Here is a 21,805-nt window from a genome sequence, read left to right as displayed (position 1 = left end):
GTTACGGTTGACTTACATTAACTCAAAGATTTGTTTTCCATCATAACTCAATGGTTCCAGGATCATACCAATGACTGGAAGTCAGATTCCTCCAGGCCAGTAAAGTGGTTTGTCTGCTGTTCGAAGCCAGAGGTCTTTCAGCTATTCTTTGTCCAACAGGACTGTCACACTGGTTCCTGCATCCAATTTAAAATTTGTTAGATGGCTATTGACAGAAATGTCCACATTCCAAAATGAGAAAGCAAGATCCTTGACCTCACCCGAGAAGCTTTGCTGTGTGTCCTCTGAGTTTACCGTCTCAACCTTGTGGATCATCTCAGGGCCTTCTGTGCTTTTCAGGATTCTTGCCTTGTACAGTTTTCCTTAATGTCCAAACCTGTTGCATTGGGTGCATTAGGCTGCACTTGCAGGACATTGATCTCGTCTGCAACGGCACTTTGCTCCACAGCGCTGGCATGGTCGGGAATTGCTTTTCTTGACTTAGAATGTCTCTCTGTCTTTGTGCCTGACAAGCTGGATTGAGGGTTGGCCATTTTTTATTCTTTCCCTTTAAGATTGTCCTGTGCTGCTCATGGAGTTCTGTCTGTCTGGATTGCCTTTTCCAGGGTTAGATCTTCCTTTGCTTGTAGGAGGTCAGAGAGCACATCATCTGTTACTCCTACCACTATTCTGTCTCTGAAGAAGAGCCATGCGGACCCAAAACGTTAACTCAGTTTCTCTTTCTCCAGATGCTGTCAGACCTGAGTTTTTGCAGCATTTTCTGTTTTTATTTCGTATTTCAAGCATCTGCAGTATTTTGCTTTTATACTATTCTGTGTCTGATGAGTTCAGATTTTAAGTCTCTACATTCACAACCTTTTGCCATCCTGTACAGATCATTGATGAATGAGTCAACTGCTTCTCCTGGCAGTTGGACTCTTTTAATGATTTTAGCTCTTTCGAGTATTTTATTGCTTTTTATATTGAAATAAATGTCGAACGATTGTAGTACCTCTTTGAATTCTGCAGATAATTAGTTAATTCCCTGTCTTGCAATGATGTTGTCTACAATCCGGCCTGTTGAGTAAAGCATATGTGTTCACCTTCTCCTCTTCTGACTTTTAATTTAATTCTTAACCAGCGGAGAGTTTTCCCCTTAATTCCCATTGGCTCCAGTTTTGTTAGGGATTCCTGATGCAACACTTGTTCAAATGCCGCCTTGATTTCAAGCGCAGTCACTCTCACCTCACCTCTGGAGTTCAGCTCTTTTGTCCATGTTTGGACCAAGGCTGTAATGAGGTCAGGAGCTGAGTGGCCCTGATGGAACCCAAACTGAGCATCACAGAGCAGTTTATTGCTGAGTGAGTGCCACTTGATAGTACTGTCAATGACACCTTCCTCAGTTTGCCGATTATCGAGAGTGGACTGATGGGGTGGTAATTGGTTGGGTTGAATTTGTCCTGCTTTTTGTGTGCAGGACATACCTGGGCAATTTTCCACATAGCCTCGTATTCAGTGCCTTCAGCCGTTTCTTGATATCACCTGAGGTGAATTGAATTGGCTGAAGAATGGCGTCTGTGAATCTGGCACCTCAGGAGGAGGGCAAGATGGATCATCCATCGGCACTTTTGGCTGAAGATGGTTCCAAATGCTTCAGCCTTGTCTTTTGCACTGATGTGTTGGGTGCCACCATCATTGAGGATGGGATATTTGTGGAGCCTCTTCCTCCAGTTAGTTTTTTTAATTGTGTACCACCATTCACGACTGGATGTGGCAGGACTGTAGGGCTTAGATCTGATCGCTGGTTATGGGACCGCTTAGTTCTGCCTATTTGCTGCAACTTCTGATCTGGCATACAAATAGTCCTGTGTTGTAGCTTCACCAGGCTGACACCTCATATTTAGGTATGCCTGGTGCTGCTCCTGGCATGCCCTCCTGCACTCTTCATTGAAACGGGGATGATCCCTCAGCTTGATGGCAATGGTAAAGTGGGGAAACACTAGGCCATGAGGATACAGTTTGTGGTTGAAGAAATTTCTGCTGCTGCTAATGAAACCATTTTGCAAGACAGGGAATTAACTAATTATCTGCAGAATTCAAAGGGGTACTACAATCGTTCGACATTTATTTCAATATAAAAAGCAATAAAATACTCGAAAGAGCTAAAATCATTAAAAGAGTCCAACTGCCAGGAGAAGCAGTTGACTCATTCATCAATGATCTGTACAGGATGGCAAAATGTTGTGAATGTAGAGACTGAAAATCTGAACTCATCAGACAGAGAATAGTATAAAAGCAAAATACTGCAGATGCTTGAAATACGAAATAAAAACAGAAAATGCTGCATCATGGATGCCCAGTTTTCAGCTGCTGGATTAGTTCGAAATCAGCACAGTGGCAGTGCCACACATCATAGGGGGTATCCTCAATGTGAAGGCGGGACTTCAGCCGTAATTTTCAGGCCCCATTGGCTTCGGGTGTCATGGTGGGGTGGGGGGCTACAATATGGTGAGAAGGCCAAACATCGGTCGTGAAACCATTTTGCAATTGTCCACTCCGTCAATGGGGGGCCTTGTTTCTCACCGCCGCATGTCGGGAACCTAATTTAAACACTTTAGCATCTCATTATAAGCTCTGCTTGCTGGAATGATCCCCCCATGCTGGATCGTCCAGGCACGACAGCGTATTTCACAACTGTACATAAGTGATGTGCACTAGGCGAACTGCACTTCACTCGGGACTTCGAGGTTTGTTTGCCTATCTTGCCTTGGGCAGCTCTCTCAGTCATCAGCGCCAGGCTTGCAGACAGCACCACATCACTTCTAGTGGGGCTCACGGGCAGGTCTCTACCTACCAGATCAGCGCTAAGGCGGGGGTGGCTTTTCAATGGCTGCAGGGCTAGGGCTTGCTTGGGGAAGGGGGAGAAGTGGCCTCAGGCAAGGAAAAGGGCTGCAGGGTGAGAGCTGTACTGGGGAAGGAGGGTATCGCAGGTTGTGTGTGGGGCACATGCTGATCTGTGCAAGTGGCCTCAAGATGGTGAGGGCTGAGGAGGCACTCTCCAGGAGAGATGAGGCCAGATGGAGATGAGGATGTGTGTGTGAGAGTGAGCGGTGATATCCCTGGTGCTGGCAGTGAGTGAAATGCCAGTGAATGTGTGATGGCCTTGTGAATGTGAAAATTTAGAGTGATAAAATGGTTGCCTTACCCTGGCAGCATGGATTAGAGTATTCATCCATTTTCTGCATTGGATGGCCTCTTGTGTGCATCATTGGCAATGACCACCTCTGTCACAGCCTCCCAAGCCTGGGTGGTGAGACTGATGGGCCTCCTGTGACCAGTACAGGGGTAAAGGACATCATGGTGGGCCTCCACAGTGTCCACAAGGCATCCCCGGAATGCGCTACTGAATTGGGGCGCTGCACTCTTCTTGGCTTTTGAGGCCATGTGTTCATCGGAGCAGTTCTGGGCTGCAAACATTGAGAAGTGTTAAAATATGGTGCCTTGTGTGAGGAAGCGGCAAGGTAATGGCGTAGGAGGAAACTGGAGGCCAGTGAGTTGGCGCGTTTCCTGTGGCTGCATAATTAATGAGGCAGGAATGAGAAGACATGGCGCGAAAACCTGCCATTGCTTCTTGTGTGTAAAACAACTTTTTCCATGCCCGTTACTGCACTTTGTGCAAATCGGGCTCGATTCCGCCCTTCATCTCCACAAGGACTGAGTGGTGGTCACTCTGACCAATACTGTCAGGGACAGATGCATCTGCAACAGGTAGATTGGTGAGAATAAGGTGAAGTAGGTTTTTCCCTCTTGCTGGTTCCCTCGCCACCTGGCGCAGACCCAGTCTAGAAGCTATGTTCTTTAGGACTCGGCCAGCTTGGTCAGTAGTGGTGCTTCCAAGCCACTTTTGGTAATGGACATGGAAGTCCCCCAACCAAAGTACATTCTGTGCCCTTGCCACCATCAATGCTTCTTCCAAGTGGTGTTCAACATGGAGGAGTACTGATTCATCAGCTGAAGGGAGGGGGAGGGTGAGGAAGTGTGGGTGGTAACCAGCAGGATGTTTCCTTGCCCATGTTTGATCTGATACCACGAAACTTCATGGAGTCAATGTTGAGGACTCCCAGGGCAACTCCCTCCCGACTATATACCACTACCTCTGGTGGTTCTGACCTGTTGGTGGGACAGGACATACCTAGGGATGGTGATGATGGTGTCTGGGCCATTGTCTTTAAGGCATGATTCCATGAGCATGACTATGTCATGCTGTTGCTTGACTAGTCTGTGGGATAGCTCCTCCAATTTTGGCCCAAGCCCTCAAACAAGGAAGGCTTTGCAGGGTAGACAGAGCTGGGTGTGCCATTTTCATTTCTGCTGCATAGGTTGATGCTAGATGGTCTATGCACTTTCATTTCTTTTAGGCTTTGTAGTTGTTTGATACAGATGTGTGGCTTGCTAGACCATTGCAGAGGACATTTAAGAGTCAACCACATTGCTGTGGGTCTGAAGTCACGTGAAGGCCAGATCAGGTAAGGACAACAGATTTCCTTCCCTAAAGGACATTAGTGAACCTGATGGGTTTTTACAACAATCGACAATTGTTTCATGGTCACCATTACTGAGACTAGCTTTCACTTCTAGATATATTAATTGAATTTTAAATTCCACCAGCTGTCATGGTGGGATTTGATCCATGTCCCCCAGCCTGGGCCTCCAGATTGCTAGTCCAATGATATTATCATGATGCCCCCGCCTCTCCTCAGTATACTGTAATTAGATTTAGTATTAAGTGAAAGATTGGTGTCTGGTTTCCAACTTAACCATCTGGCTGTCAGAAGTTTAACATGGTGTCAGAGGATGGTTGCCCAAAGGTGAAGAATGGAAACTAGGGGCAGAAATTTTCTCTTGTTGGGTGGGCGTTCGCCCGACCTGAAAGAGCGTAAAATGATGCGTGATGATGTTGGGCGAGCATCCCGACGTCATCTCGCACTCGTGCGATATTTCGCTCAGTGGGCGCGTACAGGAGTCGACAGTGCACCTGCCGACAATTAAGCAGCATATTAAGGTCCTTAGTCAATTAATTGACTAGAATTTTTCGCTACCCGTCCAACTGTTTGGTTGGTGGCAGACGAAACGGCCTTTGCATGGGTGGGATGAGGTTTCGATCAGTGATTAAAAAACAACCTTTTTAACACTCATATTTAACATGTCCCTGCTCATGTGACAGAGTCACATGAGGAGACATGCTTTCATTATTTTACATATCTTTGTTTTTATTGTTAAAAATCTTCAGCTCCCTGAGGCAGCTCTGTCCCTCGGAGAGCTTTTACTGCACAAACCCACGCGCATGTGCGAACTTCCGCTGCTCCCCCCCAGCTCCCCCCGCCCCCCCCCCCACCCCAGCAGCACCGAATCCTGCAGTGTGCGTTTCATGCTGGCTGGCTGTTAATTGGCCAGCCAATGTGAATTCACAGTCGGAGCCCGATTGTGGGCCGCAGTCAGAACCCGACTGTGGGCGGCAGTCGGTTTCCCGACTGCTCCTGGGCCTGCCTGCCGAGCCCGCCCAACGACTGGAAAATCCTGGCCTAGGAAATGTTTTTCACAGATAGAGGTTACAATCTGAGACATTTCTGTGAAGAATAGCTGAAAGTAAGTGTAAATCTTTAGGGTACGGTTACCAACTGATGTTCTCTGAATCTGAACCTTATGACCCTTGGGGAAAAATGGGTTATGTCCTTACCGAAGAGAAAACAAGGTATGGCCTTGGCATTGTCGCTTTCTAACTAAAGTAAAATCAGGAGCAAACTATTTTGTGAACTGGATGCCCATCAGTTGGACACTGATGAAGGTTTGGATCTTCTATTCAGCTTCTTGGATGAAATTTACAAGAAAGTCGATCTATTAGATGCCCACGAGGCATGGACAGACTTCAATAGATTTCAAAAGACTTGTGGTCATTCCATAGAGGAAAATATCGTAGGCTTTAACAGACTATAAAAAATGGCAGAAATTCAATTTGAGATTCTTTATTTGGTGCTTACATTTAAATTGCTGGATTGTGCTCGGGTGTTGCATATGGATAAGCTCCTGGGGTCTTAACTGGCACTTAGTTCTCAGAAAAAGACACCCTTTTGGATCAAATTATTGCTGCTTTAAAAAAAATTCCTTGGAAAGCAGCAATTTCAAGCAGCCTTAATGGCACAAATGGGACATTCTGGGGTGCCCCAAAGGATGGGAGGACTCAATGATTATGGCCTTTCGAGTTTGTTTAGTACAACAGAAGAGTTACACACAAAGAATGAGGATGAAGGTACATTTAGCAGATCTGAATATCAAAGCAGATGATACAATTGGAACAGCAATAGTGCACAAATGAACCCCAAGAATGCCTGGGGAAAAGTTCACAGGTGTTTCAGACTTGACTCAAAATATCATTACGTGATAAACTGCCCAAAGCAGAATAGCAGGGTTATCAAAATACGCATGACACAGAATTCGGAAGTTTTAGATGATGATAATGATCAGTCTGACACAAGAAGCTTTAGTCCAGTAATGAGTGTATTAGTTACAGATTCATTTAATTGTGCCATGTTAGATAGTGGTTGCACCTGAATACTGTATGGAACAGATTGCTTCAAATGTTATTTACATTTAAGCAGTAGTAGGGATCGAAGTAAGGCCAGGGAGTATGAAAGTTCTACTTCTTTCAGGTTTGAGGATGACAACACATTGAGGTCAGTAAAAAGAGCAGTGATTTCATGCAAAATAGCTGCACTAAGCCACTTTATTAGTACCAATGTAGTCTAAAGTGAGGTACCCTTGCTGTTGAGAAAGCCTTCCATGAAAAAGGCACAAATGAAACTGGACATCAAACTTAATAAGCAATTGTTTTTAGAAAGTCAGTGGATCTGCAGTTTACATAATTAGGCATTATTGCATCCTCTTAACAAAACCTGACATTTCTAATCAGAATGTAAAAGTGTTACTGGCATCAGGTGATAAGAACCTGAGAGCAAAAAAATAAATTGTCTTAAAGTTACATAGAATATTCCCTTACATTTCTTGTCACAGATTAAAAATCATACTAGAGGATCTCTTCCCACATGCAGCGAATTTAATTAGCCTTTCTCCAGTAAGAATGTGCCAAAAACCCCTTCAACTTTGAAAGCTGGTGTTTTAACAGTTGGGTGAATTAGTGAATCCATTGGTTGCTACAAGGTTCATTGAAGAGATCAGTGAAAAATGTGGCATATGTAAAAAGTATCAGAGAATGCCACCATGTCCCATTGTAAGTCTTAAATTGGCATGAGACTTTAATGAAGTAGTAGCCATGGATTTAAAGGTGTGAGACAAAGACAGAAACATTTTTATTTTACACTTTATAGAAATTACAATCAGATTCAGTCTTTCTACAGTAATACATGGTAAGGACAAAAGGATGATTGTAGACAAAGTCATGGGAAAATGGATAGGGAGTGAACTTGGAGCATTGGCTAAATTTCCAACTGACAAAATTGCAGTGAGGGGAGGGGGAGGGGTGGTTGGAAGCAGAATCTGCTAATAATGAGTTTAGTCACATAAGTGAAGGTTCTTTCAGCAATGGACTCTGGTCCATGCAAAGAATTTCCTTCAAATGGTTTGGGTGTATAGGCGTTATCAATCGGTTTATGGGTGGAACTGCAAATTACTTTCTGTGCTGTGTGATAGTGCCCCTTCCCTAGAAGGGACTACAATCGGTTCAGTTTTTTTGGCACACTTGAAAGCTTTACATGCAGGAAGAAGGGCATGCATCAAGGCTGAAATCTCAGGGAAAACTTGGAGATCTCTAAGGCATCGTAGAAGATTGTCCGAGATATATACCTTAATCCTGGGTATTTAGTGTACGATAAAAGATTGGGGCATAAAGAGTGCAAAGATCCTGGCAGGTGTCAGGGTGTGATGGTAAGACAGTAGTTCTCCAACATAGCAGTCAAACTATTAAGATTAATTCATCATGGTTAATTGGGATTAATTACATTGTTTCAGAATCTGGGCAGTTAATAGAAGGCGATGAGACCCCTACACGTCACATATTCATGTATTTGGCAGTTATGAGGAACAGAATGCAGTAGATCAGGGCCTGAATAGTAATAGGCAGCATGATACTGATGCATGGGACAGGGCTACCATGCCGAAAGGACAGCTGACTAGAATGGGTACTCGGGTGATGTACACACCGGAAGGGTCCACTGAATGGGGGAATGCAACTATTGTAGGGACAGTAGGGAAAGCTAAATAAAAGTTCAAATACTGACTAAATGTTGAATATGGTGGAGAAGAAGTAAGATTTGTGGACTGGCAGAGAAAGCAAGAAAATGTAGCGCGAGTTCTCATAGTGGATCTGGAGGTGACTCTTGTTCTAGAAAACAATCACGTAATGGCAATAGAACTTCTCATCATGGGGGGGGAGGGGGGAGATCCCGTAGCAGTAGACAAGAAAGACATCAAAGTGCAAGTAGAGGCCACACCTTGATTAAATTATGCAATAGGACAAGGGCTACAGAACAATCTAGAAACTACTAGAAATAGAAGCCCTTACTACCAGGAAGTTTTGATGGCCACCAACAAATCAGAAAATAAATTAACAAAAGAGGCAAAGCAAAGAGTTGGATAGTTGGAAGGAATTTGGTTTCTTCTCAGAAGTACCAGATAGGGGACAATCAGTCTTATTACATAAATGGATAGATACAGAAAAAGTCCTCCCAGATGGGACCTATAAGGCTAAAATGAAACTAGTTGTGTGGGGTTTCAAAGGCCGACTTAGAGATCAAGAGTTAGAATGGACCCACGGTGGGAATAGTTATTCTGAAAATTCTCTTAGCTCTGTTGGCCACATATTCTAGGGAATGTAGGTCAATCAATATAAAAGCTGCTTCTTTGGAGGCAGAAAAATTTCAGGAAGTGTTTTTGAAACCGCCTAAAGAGGCAAGTGATGTAGAAGGGAAACTGTGGAAATAGATCTGTCTTGCTGCAAGTAGGTTGTACTCAACCGATAGCAGATCCAGCAATGATCTACAGGTACCACAACGGGAAACTCTCAGGTATCTTTATGAAGCATGTCGATGATTTTCTATGGGGAGGCTCTGTGGAATTTGAGCAATTTGTTATAACTAAGGTTAAAGGGGAACTTAAGATTGGAAGTCAGCCTTTGGGGGCCTTTAAAGACGTAGGCTTATGCATTAAGTAGATTAGGTCTGGAATAACTTTGAATCAACAATCTTATCTATGGAGTGTTACTTTTACCCCTGTTAGTTATGCTTGATCATCATAGAAAGATTATGTGAAATCTAAAGAAGAAACGGGGCAGTTAAGTTTGATTGGGCAGTTGAATTGGCTAGACACTCGGATAAGATGAGATGCTAGGTTTGCTATATTGGAACTAAGTATTCTGACGAAACATGCTACAGTTGCATTTGAGAATGTTTTAAGGTCAAATAAAACATTAAAAAAATTAAATACAGAGAAATGTGTACTCAAATTTCCAGACCTGGGGGACCCGATGGACATCAAATTAGTCATTTTTAGTGACGCTTCTCATGCCAATCTTCTATATGGGTATTTGAGTACTGCTGCTTTTATAATATTCTTGGAAGGTATTAGAAAATATTGTCCCTGGCTTGGGAAGCTAAGAAAATGAAAAGGATAGTTAAAAGTACTTTAGCTGTGGAAACACTGGCTTTTGTAGAAGCCACAGATATAGGGTTTTACTTGTCAAATGTTTAAGAGGAAATTCTATACAAGGGATTTTCTGAGAATAGTTTGTCCATTGGCTGTTATATAGGTAATTGTTACCTGTGGGACTACGCACATTCCACAAAAACTGTGACTGAGGAAAGGCTAAGGATTGACATTGCTAGCGTAAAAGAGACTCTAGAAAGAAAATAAATCTCCAAGATAAAATGGGTTTATGCAAGTCAATTACCGATTGCATTACAAAAAGGAATGTTTGCATGAAGAGACTATTGGAGGTCCTAGGAGAGGGATGTCTTGTATTGTGGTGTGGTGTACAAAATATGGAAAATTGTTTTGTTCTTTCTCTTCTTTTTTAAAAATATTATTTGTGTTGCAAAGTTTTGATTTAAAGAAAAGAGGGGAATCTGTTAATGTTATGTGTCACAACTCACTGGGGATAGTGCGCTGTAATATCAAGCCCCACTGTTCCCCAAGCCAAGACAAATGCGAGAAGCTTAATTAGACCACCAAATTGCCCAATTCTACCTAATTGTTTAATTTAGGTTAACAGAATACGAGCACCAGGTTTGTAAACTTAACAAGTAAATAACAATTTATTAAACAAATTGTCCTTAACCATTGGCAAAAGATGTATGAACTGCTAACTTTTAACTCTATAACTTAAATTCTACCCCTTCTTAACCCCTATACACACACACACACACACACACACACACAAGACATACAAAACATCAAAATATGGATTATAAAGGAGAGAAAAAACAGTTCAATAGCACCAATCCAGAGCACGGGATTAGTTGGGTTGATTTTGACTGATGTCTTCCCAAATTCCTTGCAGTTCGTTGTTAATGACACAAGATGGTCTTCCAGCACTTTCAGTCTGCAGTTCAATCGTTGAAAACTTGCTTTGCAATGTCTCTACTGGTGATTTTCCCATTTTCCTCTTGACAGGGTTTTTTTTTCAGAGAGAGCAGGTTACAGAAATAAGAAGAAAAAGCCAGCTAGCTAGCCTTGTAGATTTACTGGAATCTTACATATACAGGAGGGGGAAAGGTTTTAGGTGTGTTCTCTTTGCAGGCTAAGATCTCTCTCCCTGCACTGTTACCACACAAAACCCTGGTCACCTGGTCAGGAGCCAATTAAAGTGCTGCCATCAGGCAGTGCCCCCTAGTCTAGAACTCCTTTCCAGCACCATCCTGGCCTGTTATGGTACCCACTGTTCCAGGATAGCAACATTGTAGATATTCCTAATCCTGCTCCAGTGAACATGTCTTTCAACTGCAGCCATGGTAGTTTTTTAAAACCACAGTCCAATTTTAAAGCCACAGTCCAAGAAAATAAAAAGTATGTTATTTACAACAGTCCAACAGAAATAAAAAGATATGTTCCTTACATATGTTAGTTGTATTGTTAAGGTTAAGGATATGCAGGCAGAGAACATTGATTGATTAGGTAGCTTGGGCACATTTAAAGAGTGACTCTAGTTAGGGGGGAGGCAGACGTTTGTAATAAATAAATAAATAAATTTAGCATTAAGTGAAATATTGACGTCCGGTTTCCTACTTCACCATCTGGTTTTCAGAGGTTTAATAACAAGCTCCCCTTAACCGTAAACACTGTGTACCTTTTCAAGAGCAGTTTCCTTGCTGAAATTTCCATATCCCACTGAACTATACCTGTAAACTATGCTTGTCATGGGACAGTAGTCTATTTACTTTAGGAAGAATTCCAGTGAGAAAATTAAGTATGGCCTTCTCTCTCGATGCGGGCCAGTCTGTGTCATTGGCTATCTCAACCCCATTTTTGACATTTAGTGTTTGATTCAAAAGCATGTCATGAATTTCCCAAAAACTCACAAAAAGCTATCGAACATTGAATGCAATACCTAGGAGTAACATAAATATTTAGAGATGATTTTATGATGGCACGTGCACTCACCAGGAATGCACTTCAGGAAATCACAGGCACATTTCCTACAATTTCCTATCCAAAATTTTTAGCAACATTCACACTGAGTGGGAAGGGTCCATTCAGCCCAGTTTTGTGAAATTGTAACATTTTACAATTGTCAGTTCTGTGAAGAGGTGTCTATGGTGCTTGCAGTACTCTTCTGGCCTAAGAATTGTGGAAGTAAAAATCTTGTTTCTGCGGTTATGCATGCCTTTGGGGAGTTGAACAATTATATGGAGAATTAATGAATGGCTTTTCATAGCCAAAAGGAAATTTTAAGGTCGATTGGCAGCATGTTTTAGCATAGAACTTGTAATACGCTACTAGATGACTATGTTGGGATGTCTTGTGGTGCAATGGGTAGCATTCCTGCCTCTAAGTTAGAAGTTCTAGGACTTGTTGGCCATGGAAGGTGCAATCTTGATGCAGCCAAACAGATTGATTGTCAACTTGCAAATCCTTCCAACACATGCCATTGGCAGGTGGTAAGAATAGGAGATGTACCTAGTCAGTTATGTGATGGAAAGGATGTTGGAGCATCTACCATCACTATCCATAGCTCCAGACTACAACATGCATGTAAAAGTATATGTTGTCACAGTAATTTGGATCCAAGTGATCTGTAACAGCATCACCAAATGACTGTACACAGTAATCAGGAATAGTTCTAAAACTAATAACATTGCATGATGTTATTTTTCTTTAACTTTGAATGTAGAATCTGTAAGTGTACATCTAGTACATCATTTTATTTGAGAGTATGTACTATTTTATAAGGACATAATGTCCCCTTCACGCTTGAACTGATAAGTTGCAAGTAACATATGAACCACACAAGTATCAGGCAATGACCATCTCCAACAAGAGAGTATCTAACCATCTCCCCGTGACACTCAACAGCATTATCATTGCTGATTCGCCTAACATCAACATGGAGGGTGAGGGGTTACCATTGGACAGAAACTTAATATAAATACTGTGGTTATAAGAGGAGGTCAGGGGCTAGGAATTCTGTGGTAACCTCCTGACTCCCCAAAGCCTGTCCATCATCTGTAAGGTGCAAGTTAGGAGTGTGACAGAGTACTCTCCACTTGCCTTAAAGTGCACAGCTCCAGCAATACTCAAGAAGCTTGACACCATTTAAGACAAAGCAGCCCACTTGTTTGGCATCCCATCCCCTCCTTCAACATTCACTCCCTCTGCCACTGACACACAGTGGCAGCAATGTGTACCATATACAAGAGGCACTGCGGCGATTTGCTATGCCTGCTTTGACTGCATCTTCCAAACCGGCAACCTCTACCACTTAGAAGGACAAGGGCAGAAGGCACATTGGAACACCGCCACCTGCGAGTTCCACTTTAAGCCACTTGCCATCCTGACTTGGAACTATATTACTGCTCCTTCACTGTCATTGGATCAAAGTCCTCGAACTTCCTTCCTAACAGCACTGTGAGTGTACTTACACCACATGGACTGCAGCAGTTCAGTCTCACCATCACCTTCTTAAGGGCAATGAGGGATGGGCAATAAATGCTGGCCTTGCCAGTGATGCTAATTCCAGCCTATTCCATCATTCAGTGGGATCATGGCTGATCTCTGATGAAACTCTATATACTCGCCTTAGCTCCACATCCCATACTTTTGGTTAATAAAAATCCATCAACCTCAGTTTTAAAACTAACAACTGATCCAGCAACAGTTGCCATTTGAGGAAGAGAGTTCCAAACTTCTACCACTCTTTACATGAAGAAGTATTTCCTAATTTCAGTGCTGAAAAGTCTGGCTCTAATCTGTTGACTATTCTCCCTGTGTTGTAAAGTGACCATAGTTTAAAAGAATTTCATTGGTCATATAGCACTTTGGGCTATCTTGTGTATGTGAAAGATGCTATACATATCAAAGTCTTTGTTTTGCTAAGGCCTCGATATCCTTCCCAAAGTGCGATGCTCAGGGTTGGACACAATAACCCAGTTGGAGTGTTTTATAAAGATTTAACATAACCTCCCCTGTTGTACTCTTATGCCTCAAGTTATAAAACCAAGAATCCCATATGCTTTTTGAACAGTCTCCTCAACTTGTCTTGCCACCAAATAATATGGAAGGAGAATTTTTTGCATATTCAAATAATTGTGGTTGTGCACCAAAACACTGAAGTTTGAATGCACATGATTCGATGCAGCTTCAGCACTGTTTTGGAAAAAAGGTCCTCCTTTATTTTTTTTCTCTGTGTTTCATTTTTTTCATTTCTTTCTTGCGCTTTTGCACTTCAAAAGCAGCTTTTATTTGCCTTGCTTCCTTCTCTTTGCCTCTGATCTTTCATGACCCTTAATCAGCTAAACAGAGTCAGGTGTGAATCTGAATTTAAAAGCAACTTTTCTCATAAGGTAGGTTTTCTATTAGGACCTATTTGTAAAATTTATTTCCCCCCAATTTTTCCCAATTCTCTTCAGGCCTAGGGCCAACTATAGCTAAGAGATTGTGTGACCTGCTTCCAGGCCTCCACCAATGCTGCATGTGATCAGCTGCTCCGAATTGAGTGAGTGGTTCTCTCAATGACCCTTCTCCTTTATAGCTCCTGCTAAACTCTTTTCACCGTGACATGCCCAAGATTGGAAATCAGTTGCACAGAGGTTGTAAGCTCAAACCCATATTTCAATACTTTGTCACAGAACCATTAACAGAATTTCTTACTGATCTATTGTGCTGTTTGTTTATAGTGCTTGTATAGAACTAGCCACTATATGAAAGTGTGCAATGCCACAATATTGTTTGGAAAACACTGGAAACATTTAGAAAGACATGAAAAATGACATTGACTGACTTCCCCACTTGAACTTTACATTCTGCTGGAGACACACAGATCATCAAGTGCTCTGAATTCCTCGATCAGCAAGAGAGAGGATATGTAGCAGCAAAAGACCTCCCAAACCAGTATGAAACATGATGATAGGAGAAAAACCCAATAAAAATAAGTCACTCCACTGATGGTGGAAATACAAAATAAATGTAGCTTGTATTCCAATAATGAATTTTTTTGTAACAAAGGGAAAATATTTAAATAATTACACAACTCAACTGAAGCAAGTGCAAGCAACACTATCATTAATGGTTTCCATAAGCACACAATTGCAATCTGATTGTTAAACTGCTGTCTTACCTTTACATTGGTTTTGTTCATTAAGTGTAAATCCAAGTGGGCATCGACGCTGCTGGTAGTGAGGGAGAATTGGATATGACCGTCGAGTGGGAACAGGAACATGACCAGGAACCAAAGGAGGAGCCGTTGTCACATTATTCAGGAAAACGACAGCTGTTTTAGGCAGGCATAAGTATCCTCCATAATGGTTTATACATTTCATTTCTCCTTTGCAAGCATCTGGGATGGTCTCACATTCATCAATATCTGATAACCAACAAAAGATTTACTTAACCCATGTCACAGGACCCTGTATTCAGAGAAGTCAACCAATGGGCCTGATTTTGCTGGCACATCTTGTTAATTAGAGTTCTTCCTTCATGTTTAGGTTTTAAAGCATTTTCGCCACAAAGTTGCTTGAAATGTAAGCTGATAACAGTACAGTTAAGGCAACAGGGTACCTAGGACCCGAATGTATAATGAGCCAACAGTGTCTCTCCTTATCCAATGAGATTAAAGGATTAAGAAATAAACAAAGGAAGGACTGAGAAAGAGGGTTAATGCAATGTCAAATCAGGGAGAGCAAAAGAAATAGAAATGTAGAAACATAAAAAATTTATGACAGAGAAGGGGACCATTCAGCCCATCATGTCTGTGCTGACATGAAAAAGAGTTATATGTTTTTTAAATCCAACGAGGGTTTCAGGCAGTGAGCCCCAGGCCACCAGCACCCTCTGGGTGAAAACATTTCCCAACTCTCCTCTAATCCTTCTGCCAATTACTTTAAATCTATGCCCCTTGGTTATTGACCTCTCTGCTAAGGGAAATAAGTTCTCTCTACCCACTCTATCTAGGCCCCTCATAATTTCTTACACCTCAATTAAATCTCCCCTTAGCCTGCTTTGTTCCAAAGAAAACAAACCCAGCCTTTCCAATCCTTCCCTGTGGCTAAGATTCTCCATTCCTGGCAACGTCCTTGTAACTCTCCTCTGCCCCTCTCTAGTACAATCACACGCTTCTTGTAATATGGTGACCAGAACTGTACGCAGTACTCTAGCTGTGACATAAACAATGGCCAGAATTTTTCCCTCATTGGGCGGACTCGGTGGGAGCAGTCGGGAAGCTGACCGCCGCCCACGATCAGCTCCGCTCCGCGATTTCACGTGGGCGGGCCAATTAAGGCCCGCCCTGTGTGGATCAAGAGCGGCAGTGCTCAGCGCTACCTGTGCTGGCAGGGGGAGGGGGGGGAGGAGGGAGAGCAGGCCCTGTGCGCGAAAGAGCGCTTCAATCTCCCTGAGACACAGAGCTACCTCAGGGAGATTGAAGCACTTTTTAAAAAATTAAAAAAGGCAATAAAAATGTAATAAAACATGTCCCCTCATGTGACAGTGTCACATAAGATGGGACATGTTTTTAATTTCAAAGTAAAGTTTTTATTTAATGTGTATTAGTTTTAGGAAACCTCATCCCGCTCGTGGATGAGGTTTCCTAAAAAATGTAAAAGCCCCTTGGCCTTTTTGCCTGCCCGCCAACCGTTAGGTTGGGTGGGCAGCATAAATTTCAAGTTAATTACCTTGTTAATGGCCTTAATAGGCCTTTCAAATTGGCTGCGTGCCCGCCGAATGAAACATCGCCTGAATGCGCAATGATGTCGGACACATGGCAGACGTCAGCGCGCATCATATTATGCTCAGGCATGTCGGGCACGCGCCATCATGCCGAACGTAAAATCCCAGCCGAGTTCTAGGATAACTTTCCTGTTCTTATATTCTACGCCTTGACTAATAATGGAAGTATCCCATATGCCTTCTTAATCATTTTATCTACCTGTCCTGTTACCTTCAGGGATCTGTTGACATGCACTCCAAGGTCCTTCTGTTCCTCTATACTTCTCAATATTGTACCATTTATTATGTATTCCCTTGCCTTGTTTGTCCTCCCCAAATGCATTACCTCTTTTTCAGATTGAAGTCCACTTTTCTGCCCAACTGACTTGTCCATTGATATCTTCCTGGAGTCTACAGATTTCTTCCTCACTTACCAACCACACAGCAATTTTTTTGTATGATCTGTAAACTCCCTAATCATGACCCCTCCATTTAGCAACAACAAAACTTATATTTATATAGCACTTTTAACATGATAAAATGTGCCAAGGCCGTTCACAGAAACATTGTAAAACAAATATGACAGAGCTACATAAGGAGAGGGAGATAGGATAGGGTTTAATTCTAAACCATTGATATATACCATAAAAAGCAAGGGACCTAGTACTCAGCCCTGCAGAATCCCACTGGAAATGACCTTCTAGTGACAAAAACACACATAAATCATTACTGTTTGCTTCCTGCCAGCTGGGCCAAATTTGGGTCCAACTTGCTACTTAAAATCAGAATCATAGATTGGTTACAGCACAAAAGATGACTACTGTAGTAATTATAGTTTTATTTAGTGTGTAACGTATCTTTAATAATAATACTTGTTAAGGAAGATCTTATGATCTATAGTAACCAATAGGAGAGTAGCATGCACTACCTCAGCAGTAAGTATAGAGATAGAGTTGGAGTTGAAAGCACACGTGTAGTTGCTGCTGTGTATATTGTAAATAAACTTAATGTTTCCACCTGAGAAGTGTCTGCAGATCAACTCTATCATTAATAGTACAATTCAGCCACCCTACATTAAATAAGGATAAAACAGGATTGAACAGAAGAAATCAAGTTAGAAAGGAATCAGCACTGTACCTCGTCCAATGATTGTAAGTAGCAAGCTCTGTTAGAATTAAAGAAGCGATCCTCTCTTAAAATGCCACAATTTGGGAGAATTGTTCCTTTTGAACCAACCACAGATGATTGGGCTCAATACATCGAATGCCTCAAGTTCTCTTTTCAAGTGAACAAAATTATGGGGAAAGAGAAGAAGCGAGCGATCCTCTTGAGTACTTGTGGGAGCAAAATCTATGGTTTGATTCAAAGTTTGATGGCATCCAGTGCCCCTCCAAGATTCGAAAAATTTTGCTGAACTGGTGGACCTCGTGAAGAGTCATTTTTAACCCAAGCCCTCAGTTATGATACAGAGGATCAGGTTTAATTCGCGAAATAGAGCCCCGGGTGAGGCAATTGCATGCCACTTGGCAAATTTCAAGCAGCTAACGGAAATTGTGAGTTTGGTACGATTCTGAACAATATGCTCAAAGATCGTTTAGTGTGTGGTGCGAAAGAGGACTCTACTCAGAAAAGATTATTGTCCGAAGTGAATCTAAATTTTGAGAAGGTGCTAGAGATAACGCTGGCCATGGAAAGCGTAGTAAGAGATTCAAAAGCAAAAGTGGCGTGAAAAAGCAAGACGCTGCCGAGAAGCGGGAAACAGCCCCCGCTAGCTGGAGAATAAAGAAAAATAACTTAGCAGCGAAATCAAAGAATAACTTTAAAAGCGGTGGGAACAAACACTTATAGCAGTTGGCAGTTTAAAAAAATCAAATGCTACTATTGTCACAGAAATGGACATATAATGAGGCAGTGCAAGGAAAGATTCAAGCAGGCTTGTAAACAAAGGAAGAAGCCCAATGAAATCTACAATGTAGAAGAGCCTGAAACAACAAATTCTGACATTTGTTCATTGTTTAATCTGAAAGTTGGAAAGACAGAACCAATATTTGTCACAGTGAAAGTAAATGGCAAACCTGTTAAGATGGAAGTAGACATGGGAGCTTCCACTACAGTAACTGGGGAGCATACTTTCAGGTATTAGAATAATGGTGAACATCAATTAAGTTTGGAATGAACAGCCAAGTTCAAGTTAAAAACTCACACAGGTGAAAACATTCAAGTAAAAGGCATAAGCAGTGTAACTATCCATTATGGATGCCAATCGGCAAAGCTACCAGTGTTCGTATTCAGAGGCAGAGGGCCAAGCCTTCTTGGATGAAATTGGCTAAGGGAAATCAACCTTGATTGGCCACAGATTCCAAAAGGAAGCTGGAATCATTCCTGTTCTGAAAAAGGGGTGTGTAAGTACTCAACAACCTGAAGAAATGCAGGCTGTCTTAAGCCAAAACCTGGAAGAATAGCAGAAGGAACACAAAGAGACCCTGCTTGATGACACAGTTCGAGATGAGGTGAGCAACCTTTTCAGGGAAAAAGAAAACCTGTTGAAAGACCTTCACACACTACAAGATTCTCTCAGGTCAAAGTCTGTACCTCTGGAAAAGTATGAAGAGAAACAGAAAGAATTCAGCACTTCTCTGAACAAACCGAAGTTGGTAGAGAAGACAGAACAATGCTTAATTTTCCAGGAGGCAACAAACAAATACAAAAAAGAGGCAGCAGAGCTGAAGAATCAGCTAAATGAAGCCGAAGAGGCTTTGGAAGCAAAAGTCGCAGAATTTTCCAAGAAACAGACAGATAATGAAATTTTGGAAGACTCAGCCACTGAGCTCAGACAAGCTGAACTTGCATCTGAGAGAAATCTGGGCAATAATGAAGTCAAAGAGAAGGCTGAGGTTAAAGTCTGCGCTAAAAAGAAGAAAAGTGCACGTTCCATGTGAGGGAGGTAATCTATTTGGGTCATCGGGTGGATTCATAGGGCCTCCACCAGGTTTAGGAGAAAGTGAGAGCCAAAAGAGAGGAACCTGCGCCAAAGAACGCCTCAGAGCTCAAATCATTCCTAGGAATGATTCTTACCCAATTTGTCTACAGTGCTGGCCCCACTGCAACAAAGAGCGAGAGTCCAGGCAGCTATGTTGCCTTCCCGGTGCCGGGGTTTGGGACATCTGCTCAGGGCTGGACAGGAACTTACAGTGAGAAGGGGAGGATCCAGCTGTCGTGGTCCATATAGGTACCAATGACATAGGTAGAACTAGAAAAGAGGTTCTGCAAAGTCAGTATAAGGAGCTAGGTACCAAATCAAGAAGCAGAACCTCAATGGTAAAAATCTCTGTATTATTACCTGAGCCACGTGCAAATTGGCAAAGGGCAAATAAGATTAGAGAGACAAATGTGTGGCTCAAAGACTGGGGAGAAGTGGGTACCGGTTTGTTGTGCACTGGCATCAGTGCTGGGGAAAGTGGGGGCTGTACCGTTGGGACGGAGTTTACACCTGAACTGTGCTGGGACAAGTGTCCTCGCAAATCGCATAACTAGGGAAGTCGAGAGGGCTTTAAACTAAACAAAACTAAACTTGAGGAATCAAGTTTGGGTAGAAGTTAAAATTCAAGGTGTTGAGTCAAGACAGGGGAGCAAAATAATAATATGAGAAATGAGGGTCAGAGAATGGCAGGAAGGGACAGAGAGAATAAACCTAAGAATACATCAACAGTCAAGACTAGATGACTAAAGGAAACAAAAAGACAAAACTGAAGGCTCTCTATCTGAATGCATGTAGCATTCATAACAAAGTAAATGGGTTGATGGCCCACATTGAAGTAAATAAATATGATCTGATAGCAATTACAGAGACGTTGCTGCAGGACAACAAAGATTGGGTCCTTAATATTGAGAGGTACATGACATTCAAGAAAAATAGGAAGCTAGGTAATGGTGGAGAGGTAGCACTGTTAATCAAAGAGGGCATTGGTGCAATAGTTAGAGATGACCTTGGTTCAGGAGATTAGAATGTAGAATTGGTTTGGGTGGAGATGAGGAATAGTAGGGGAAAAAATTCATTAATGGGAGTGGTATACAGGCTCCCTAACAGTAGCCACAGTGTAGGACAAAGTATTCAAGAGAAAATATTGTGTGCTTGTGATAAAGGGATGGCAATAATCATGGGTGATTTTAATCTACACGTAAAATGGAAAATCAGATTGGCAGTAGCAGCCTGGATGAGGAGTTTTTAGAATGCTTTCGAGATAGTTTCTTAGAGCAGCATGTTTGGGAACCAACCAGAGAACAGGTTATATTAGATCTGGTATTGTGTAACATGACAGGATTAATTAATGACCTCAGAATAAAGGAACCCCTAGGTAGAAGCGACCACAATATGATTGAATTTTAATCCGGTTTGAAAGGGAGAAGAGCGGGTCTAAGACTAGTATCTTAAACTTAAATAAGGGCAATTATGTGGGGATACTAGCTGAAGTGAACTGGGAAACTAGGCTAGAGGATAGATCAATAGAGAAGCAGTGGCAGACATTTAAGGGGATATTTCATAGTATTCAGAATAAGTACGTTCCTACTATAAAGAAAAATTTTAAGGGGAGGATCCACCATCCGTGGTTAACTAAAGACATTAAGGAAAGCATTAAACTTAAGGCAAAACCATACAACTCTGCAAAGATGAGTGGCAGGACAGATGCTTGGACAGGATATAAAGAATGGCAGAGAATAATTGAAAGGTTAATCAGGAGACAGAAATAAGAGTATGAGAGGAAGCTAGCTAGAAATGTAAAAATGGATAGCAAGAGTTTCTACAGGTATTTAAAAAGAAAAAGAGTAAGTAAAGTGAGTGTTGGTCCTCTAGAGAATGACAGTGGGGAGTTCATAGTAGATAATAAGGAAATGGCAGAAGAAATGAACAAATATTTTGTTCCTGTCTTCACTATAGAGGATACTAAAAACATTCCAGTAATAGCTCTAAATCAGGAGGTGAACGGGAGAAAGGAACTTGGTGAAATTGAAATCACTACGGAAACGGTACTGAGCAAATTGATGGAGCTTCAGGCTGGCAAGTCTCCGGGTCCCGATGGACTACATCCTAGGGTCTTAAAAGAGGTGGCTAATGAGGTAGCTGATGCGCTGGTGTTAATTTTCCAAAATTCACTAGATTCTGGAAAGGTTCCAGCAGATTGGAAAGTAGCAAATATAACCCCTCTATTCAAGAAGGGAGGGAGGCAGAAAACAGGGAACTATAGGCCAGTTAGCTTGACGTCTGTCATGGAGAAGTTATTAGAATCGATCATTAAGGGGGCTATAGCTGTGCACTTAGAAGAGCTCAAGACAATAGGGAAGAGACAGCATGGTGTTGTGAAAGGAAGATCATGTTTAACCAATTTATTGGAGTTTTTTTGAA

At 42.0% G+C, this 21,805-nt stretch overlaps 1 protein-coding gene across 4 annotated transcripts in view; it reads right to left on the bottom strand.

The window, feature by feature from the left end:
• Window positions 1–21,805, bottom strand: part of LOC144689662 (EGF-containing fibulin-like extracellular matrix protein 1) — a 186,154-nt gene that overhangs the window by 151,133 nt on the left and 13,216 nt on the right. For all 4 annotated transcript variants that reach the window (XM_078556927.1, XM_078556929.1, XM_078556928.1 and 1 more), the window contains exon 4: window positions 14,819–15,064. In XM_078556927.1, coding sequence (XP_078413053.1) covers window positions 14,819–15,064 — 246 coding nt within the window. The remainder of the gene's footprint in view (window positions 1–14,818; window positions 15,065–21,805) is intronic.

The sequence above is a fragment of the Cetorhinus maximus genome, chromosome 14 (genome assembly GCF_964194155.1).
Source record: "Cetorhinus maximus chromosome 14, sCetMax3.hap1.1, whole genome shotgun sequence".
Taxonomy (NCBI): Eukaryota; Metazoa; Chordata; class Chondrichthyes; order Lamniformes; family Cetorhinidae; genus Cetorhinus; species Cetorhinus maximus.
This window is presented reverse-complemented; position numbering and strand designations above follow the sequence as displayed.